Genomic DNA, 7369 nt, shown 5'->3' with positions numbered 1-7369 from the left:
GGTTGGAAGGGACCTTAAAGATCATCTAGTTCCAACCACCCTGCCATGAGCAGGGACACCTTCCACTAGACCAGGTTGCTCAAAGCCTCATCCAACCTGGCCTTAAACACTTCCAGGGAGGGGGCATCCACTACTTCTCTGGGCAACCTGTTCCAGTGTCTGACCACCCTCACAGGAAATAATTTCTTCTTCATATCTAATCTAAACCTGCCCTCTTCCAGTTTAAAGCCATTACCCCTTGTCCTATCATTACCTGCCCAGGTACTAGAAGGCCACTATAAGATCTCCCTGGAGCCTTCTCTTCTCCAGGCTGAACAGCCCCAACTCTCTGTCTGTCCTCACAGAAGAGGTGCTCCAGCCCTCTGATCATCATGGCCCCCTTCTGGACTTGCTCCAGCAGGTCCCTGTCATTCTTATGTTGGAGGCCCCAGAACTGGATGCAGTACTCCAGGTGGGGTCACACAAGAGCAGAGTAGAGGGGGAAAAATCATCTCCCTTGACCTGCTGGCCACACTTCTTAATGCAGCCCAGGACACAGTTGGTGCTCTTAATATAGGAAAATTCTCCGGTTTCCTCAGTAGTAATAATTTTAAATCCTGTGCTGAGAGAGCACCTTAAACATTCTCTCCCATACTACTAGATTTTAATCCCTCATTGTAATACTGAAGCATGCCTTACCCTTAATGAGTGGACTGAATAACCCTGATGGCTTTACTGTCAGCCCCAAAAAAGGCAACAGCAGTTTGCCTGTTACTCTTTAGTTTTATACCTCAAAGAATTCAGACTTGTCTGGACTGGAAGAATTGTGTGTGTGGTGGTGGGAAGCAGGGAGAAAAGACAGGAAAGTTAGTCCTTGAGATGCTTGTTTTTGAGCTGTATCTTGTCAAACTATTCATTGCTGTGGAGCCCACATAACTCCATAAAGGCAAATGAACATATTTCTGAGCAGAAAAATACGTATTACATGAAATAAAGCACTGCATGCTTTTTCTGAAATGTTAAACAGGTTAAAAGCAGGTGTTTGGTTAAAAGGAATAATTTAAATGTAATTTTTACATTCTTATAGAAGTCATTGCTGGTCAAGTATTTGTTGCTAAGTAAGAATCTGATTTTACACCCTTTTGTAAAGTCTGAAGTTGTTTTTTTCTCCTTATTGTCAATCACAAATACATAGGAGTATTTCACTGCTCTGGACTAATTAGTATTTCTTTGCAGCAGTCAAGACCTGGGAGAAATGATATCCTGACACAGATAAAATACCCCTAGTTCCACTTCCTCTTCCCTTTCACCCAGAAAACTACTCTTATAATACAGAAATTGACATATGACAAACTTTGGCTGAATATCCTTTACAGTTCTTTGACAGAGCACCCATAATACCATTACCTTATTACTGTCAAATAATATTGAGCTTGTCCCAGTAGTTTTTGAGACTTTTTTTGGTAGTATTTGTATAGTTCAGCAGTACTTTTTTATTAGTGACTGTTTACAGTAGCAACTGCTGTTCCCTAAAAATAAAAGGTCTATTAAAATGTATTTTCTATAAAAAAAAATCAACCAACAACCCAATCTGGTACTATTTAGTTATGCAAAATATGCACCTTTACATACAACAGAATATAGACTCAAATAACATCACTGTAATGTTTCACAAGCCTTTTTTTTTTTCCCACTAGGTCTAAGATAGTAAGGAAAAAAAAAGTCTGATGCTTAATCATGTCTGCAAAGATGAAAAAAACTGTTTATCACTTTATACAATAGAGTAAATAACCAGTATTTATTCCCTTACTCAACCTGGATTTTATTATTAGCTTATCTTGTTCAGTTGTGCAGGGCACATACAGGACTGTAGAAGACTTAACCTGCCTCTCCATTATAGTAGTTCAATTATAAATGCAACGTTTTAATTCCTACTAAATTGTGCATCAAGCAGAAAATCTGTAAGATGCTTCAGAACTGTGAGTTTAACCTGTTTAACTATTTAACTATTCTTCTGCAAACTTTGGTGTGAGTTCTTCAGTATGGTACAGCTCCAAACCTTCTAAAAGATATTATGAGCTGTAAGTACTTACCTAGGACTGCTCCCTTTAGAAAGGCTTTAGTCATGGTCTGCAGCACTGTCTCCAGGGCAGTTTGAAGACAAATCTTCAGAGTCTACAGGATAAGCAAAGAAAAAGTAACTCCAGCTCAGGGGCAGGGGGAAGTTGCTAGGATTAGTTGAAGAATCAATGTAAAGCAGACTAAATAGAATTCAGCAAGGTTTGCAAGTTATTAATTCCAAAGTTTGTTTTAAAACGGTGAACACAGAGTCTTTGGTGCCATGAAACTGGATAGTATTCTACTGTTTCAGAAACACTTGCAAGCTTCTGCATCTTTTTATGGTACTAGTTTTAATACGTGAATTTTGTTTTCTCAAAACAAAATACAAATAAGTGCCAATATTGTTGGTTGGGGTTTTTTTTTGGTGAATGTAAACACCTAAAAATTGGCTTATAATCAAAATGTACAAAGCTTTGTGCAAAAACCAGCAGCCTGGAAGGAAAATTTGCTATGCAGATTTAAAAGACTGCAGTAAGAGGAACATAAAGGTTGTATTGTATTATTTGAGCCAAACTGCATAAGCAAAGTAAAACACAAGACAACTCTCACCTTCATAGGTTGTTCCACACCAAATGCAATAGAAGTGTTCTTCTCTCAAATAGGCAGTCAGGATGTGTAGCTTTTCTGATACCTAGAGATAATTACAGGTATGCAATGATCTGGGGCTCACAGGACATCAAACAGTTTGATCTGCTTTGCTAAAAGAGATTGTTTAACCTTTTGCTATGGAAAAGCTGCACAGTACTGTAGCTCAGTAAGGGATGGCATTTCCCAGATTTGTAGCACACAGCACAGGAATTCATGAACTCTGGAAAGTTAATGGCTATTGTTTGCTCATCCTTCTTTCCAGCTAAGAAACCTGCACTGAAGAGAGAGCTAAAAATATTACCTAGCTACCTTATTTCAAGTATATGATATTTTTGGTGGAATTTTTCACACCTAATCTCTGTGTATCAAACACATAAGGCCAACAACAGCTAATTTCCAGTGTCCATCTTCAGTTATTCTGTGAAGCATTTTCAGAAATTTCTTAGCGAGTCAAATTCAGCCTAAGACACAAGATGAGGCATCCAAACTTAAAACTCAAAAGCAAATAACTTTAATCAAACACATGATCTTGTGTATCTTGGCTACAACACAAAAATGTTTAGAATTTAATTTCTAGGCTACTTTTTCCAAAGATCAGCTTCAAAACAGGTGCGCAATAAATCAGTGGTTTAATGTTTTCTATTTTATCATGTAACTGCTATAAAAATCATGGCTGTGATTGCAAAGACACCATTCACTACAGCTTGGAAAATTACATGTATGCATATATCCTTTATACATGTATGCGCATATACATACATACTTTTTAAAGGAATATTAAATTTAATTCTAAATCAAGCCATTAATTTAGTTGCAGAGCTTACACTTAAGTCTGAGCTTGTGCATTCATCTTCCTTGTCCTTCTCATCCTTTTTGTCTTCCTCTTCAGGTTCTAGCCAATACCAGGTCTCCTTGGGAGCATCGATATCCTTAAATAATGAAGGACTTAAATGAAAATTAACAGCCTTTGTAGGTTTTCTTTTAAGATGCAGAATAAAAACAATTTATAATAGGTGAGATGTTAGGTTTTAAAACTTTCCTGTATAGTAAAACCAAGAATTACTAAAGCTGCAGTGGGAAAATAAGTACAGCTGTCCATGAGAAGGATTTTTTGCTTTTTTAAAAACAAGTATATGCATGCTAACATTAACTTCTAGTCCATCTACTTTCAGTATGTATAAGGCTATGCAGCACCATCATCTCACACCAAGGCTGTGAACAGATACCCTTTCTTATCAGTTGAAGACATGCTGCCCCAAGGTATTTTATCAAGAGATCACACAGTCTCCCTAATCCACCACAGGTAAAGTTAAAGAATAAAGAGACAACAAAGAGGACTAAGCTAATTCAGCTGACTTAATTTGAAGCAGACTAAGGAGTCTCCCAACAATCTCAGCAGAACTTGTGTGGCAGTGTTAACTTCTGACAGGTTTAACAGAGAAAAGAAAAATACTTGAAGATTTCAAGACAAAAATTTATAGTAGTTCACTGCTATTACCCGTGTTATTCGGTGCAAGTGGAAGGTACTTTGTTTTTGAGTTTGTTTTTTGTTTAAATGCTTCTTTGGTTAATCTGGTGATTCCCTCAATGATGATGCCTATCCATGGAGATACTTAAGAGCTGTCTGGACATGGTGCTGGACAACATGCTTTAGGTGACCCTGCTTGAGCAGGAGGGTTGAACAAGATGAACTCCAGAGTCCCTTCCAACATCAACCATTCTGTGATGATGATGCTTTCTCACTTGAGGCAAACAGCACCATCATTTAGGACAGCCTGACATTGGCTACTGAAGGATATGCCAACAGCTCAAAAGTAACCCCAAGAATGCAGAGGCAAAAACAGGTGAGCTCTGATGATGCCAATTAGCACCGGTCCTCATATACGTTACCATGAGGTTGGTGTACACCTTCACGTATCTTAATGGTGCAAACATACACTTTTAAATATTTTAAGAGGACTGAAGTGTTGCCAAACATCAAGACTTCAGGCTAGTTATCCCACAATTTTAGAGAACTTCCAAGAATTGAGTCACTCCTTTGTTTGTAGCCTGTATCTCTAACCTATAAACCTTCCTTCCTACCCCAAAAAAATAGGTCTCACTTTTTGCATGTCTAATTGCTGGCAGGCCCTCTGGCTTTTTCGGAGGTCCCCTTCCATCTTACGTTCTTCTTGTTTGTTTTTGAATCTTATTCTGTTAAGAAAAAGTATACAGCTAAAATAAGCAGGTAGACAGCGAGACGCATTATAGTTGATAGCTTTTCTAAACCAGAAAATCTAAGATTTTAGCCCTACTAATTCTTTCAGACCAGGACAACACTGAAGTTAAGAAGTCCTTCTGACACTGTTTCTGTGGGAGCACATGTGTTTCTTGGGAATTATACCTTCAAGATAGTGCTCTTTTGATCACACCACACTGAACACTGTTTCGTCACCATGTCTGCACAAAACATGAAAAATCTGGTTCACTAAACATCTACAAAAGATACAGCCTTCACTAGGCTTTCCTTCTCCACATATAACAAGCAATTCAGGAGAAAATAAAACCAATAAAACCTAAACAAATTTACCCCAATTTTTAAAACCATTGTAGCAACATTGCTCAGGATTGCCCGTGGATTTTATATTTAAAAAGATGACATGGTTCTCTGATTTAAAAAGTGGCAAGTGACTTCAGAAAAGTCAGTATGTATATTGTTAATATTATTAACATTTACAAAAATAAATGATGCAGCACATACTTTTAGCATCACAGTGTTCCTCTGCTTTTGCTTTAGAACTGAAAAACAATTACTCTGTATTTCACCTCTTGCCTCCCATTCAAAACATGCAGAAATAGCAACACATTAAAAGAATAACCAAACTTAAAGCATAAAAAGCATTGTTTAGACATTGCTTAGAATGTCAGTTACATAATATTACCTGAACTGATCTGCAGCTTGTTCATTTGCTTGTTTTTTCATATGGAGTTTTTGTCTATAGTTTTCCAGTTTTTCTTCAGCTTTTCGCTTTTTTAACTCCTCGTGACCAAGCCCACTTCTGCCTACATAAGTTCAAAAGATGAACATAAGCAGCTGAGAAGCTCTGATGCCCAACTAAGTAAATTAGGAAGTATCACAAACCTGTTTTTATGTGCAGAGGAATAGGTTCAACAATGCCTTCTCCTGTGAAGGAAAAAACAGGTCAATTTAAGAAAACACATCTTTCTCAAACTATGATTTGTGCAGTATGCTCAAGTAGACAAGCTACTTTTGCCCTTAAATATGTACATTTTCTTGTGATTTTGTTGCTTGCAAGTTCAAAAAATCCCAAATCAATGTACATTTAGTGCATTACAAATGACCCAGCTGAACTGGAACTTCCTCTCTTTTTTGGCTTGTCTGTTGGATTGCTATAAAATTTTTTCAGGTCACTACCCAGGTGAAAGAAAATGGTGTTGACCTGACAGATATAACATACCTGTGATGAAGACTGCTTTGTTGCAGCCCTCTAACATTTTTTCATTCTAGAATCTCGCAACTTGGCAAAGATGAAGAGCATAAAGAATCTGTCTGGGCCAGTTCATTTGCCAATTGTCTGCTAGAGACATGCTAAACTGGTACAGCAGTTATTGATCAGTTTTACTGATTTTACTTCATCTACTAAGGCTTCATAGGGGTAGGCCAGTGTGCACAATTTCTTCTTCAGAATCCAACTATAAATTCAAAGAGATGGGTTGACTTTTTTTGGAACACTAATTAGCTTTCCAAGACCATCAAAACATCCTAATGCAATTCTTGTAGACATGCACATATGGAAGTGCATTTACTGAGCAGCAAGTATCGCTGCTTCCCTCACATGTCTCGATAGCCTGTACCATTTTTATTTCAGTTTTTACAGATTTGCTCTCATCTTTTGTTCTACCAAGACATGTTCACAGTTCAGTAATGCCAGGGCTCTCTCAGAACTATTTATTGACCCTGACTACAAATGAAGTGGCAGCTACAGCCTGTAAAATATAAAGGAACCCCGAATATAGCCGCACACTTCCAGACAGTGACAGGCTTACCACTTTTGCCAAGGGCCTGGCCGCTTTTGTAGCCCATCTTCTGGAGCAAAGCAAAGCCTTTGTTCTCATTGCCCAAAGCGCTTTTCAATACCAAGTCACGTCTCTCTTTTTCTTCTTCTTTTATACTCTTCTGTCTGTTCTTCTCATTGGCTTCTTTTTGCTTTTCTTCCTTGTGAATAGCTTCCTTCATCCGCCTCACCATGGGCAAGCCTGGCCTTACATCCTGTCTAAGAATTAATAATTCCAGCAAATATTAGCACTTTTTTTTTTTTTTTACATGCTTACAGTCACTTACGAGGGTGTGGAATAATTACTGGAGGTAACTTAAAAATCAGAAAACGGCTTTGTTCACACACTAGGGAAAAAAAGAGCCAGCTACTTACTTAATAAATAAATCGGACATGTAGTCTTCCTCTCCATCCTCCTCCATGTTCAGCACGCGATGCCCTCTCCTGACCCCGCTCCTACCGACCCCGCCCGCGGGCTTTACCGGGCATGTTCCCTCTCGGCAGGTCTCACCTGAAATGCACAGCCCCTAAGGAAAAGGTGCCGCTCAGCACTGCCGCGCTCGGTACGCGCCCGGAGGCTGAAGGGGTAACGCGCTGAGGGACGAAAACACGCGAGCCCGGAGGAA

The 7369-nt window shown here is 38.7% G+C and overlaps 1 protein-coding gene across 3 annotated transcripts; it reads right to left on the bottom strand.

The window, feature by feature from the left end:
- Nucleotides 1–2068: 2068 nt before the first annotated feature.
- GPATCH11 (G-patch domain containing 11) lies at nt 2069–7165 on the bottom strand. 3 transcript variants are annotated; one of them, XM_010177603.1, is made up of 8 exons: nt 7119–7165; nt 6736–6962; nt 5810–5851; nt 5610–5730; nt 4791–4881; nt 3513–3617; nt 2650–2731; nt 2069–2154 (listed from the first exon to the last, which is right to left on the bottom strand). In XM_010177603.1, exons 1-8 carry the CDS (start codon nt 7163–7165, stop codon nt 2099–2101), a joined length of 771 nt encoding a protein of 256 aa, XP_010175905.1. In that variant the 3' UTR covers nt 2069–2098. The 3 variants fall into 3 exon arrangements, with proteins under 3 accessions (XP_010175905.1, XP_010175906.1, XP_028943209.1); XM_010177604.2 differs by having other exon boundaries at nt 2099–2154; nt 6736–6968; XM_029087376.1 differs by lacking the exon at nt 5810–5851 and having other exon boundaries at nt 2099–2154; nt 6736–6968.
- Nucleotides 7166–7369: the final 204 nt, after the last annotated feature.

The sequence above is a fragment of the Antrostomus carolinensis genome, unplaced genomic scaffold (genome assembly GCF_000700745.2).
Source record: "Antrostomus carolinensis isolate BGI_N321 unplaced genomic scaffold, ASM70074v2 scaffold42731, whole genome shotgun sequence".
Taxonomy (NCBI): domain Eukaryota; kingdom Metazoa; phylum Chordata; class Aves; order Caprimulgiformes; family Caprimulgidae; genus Antrostomus; species Antrostomus carolinensis.
This window is presented reverse-complemented; position numbering and strand designations above follow the sequence as displayed.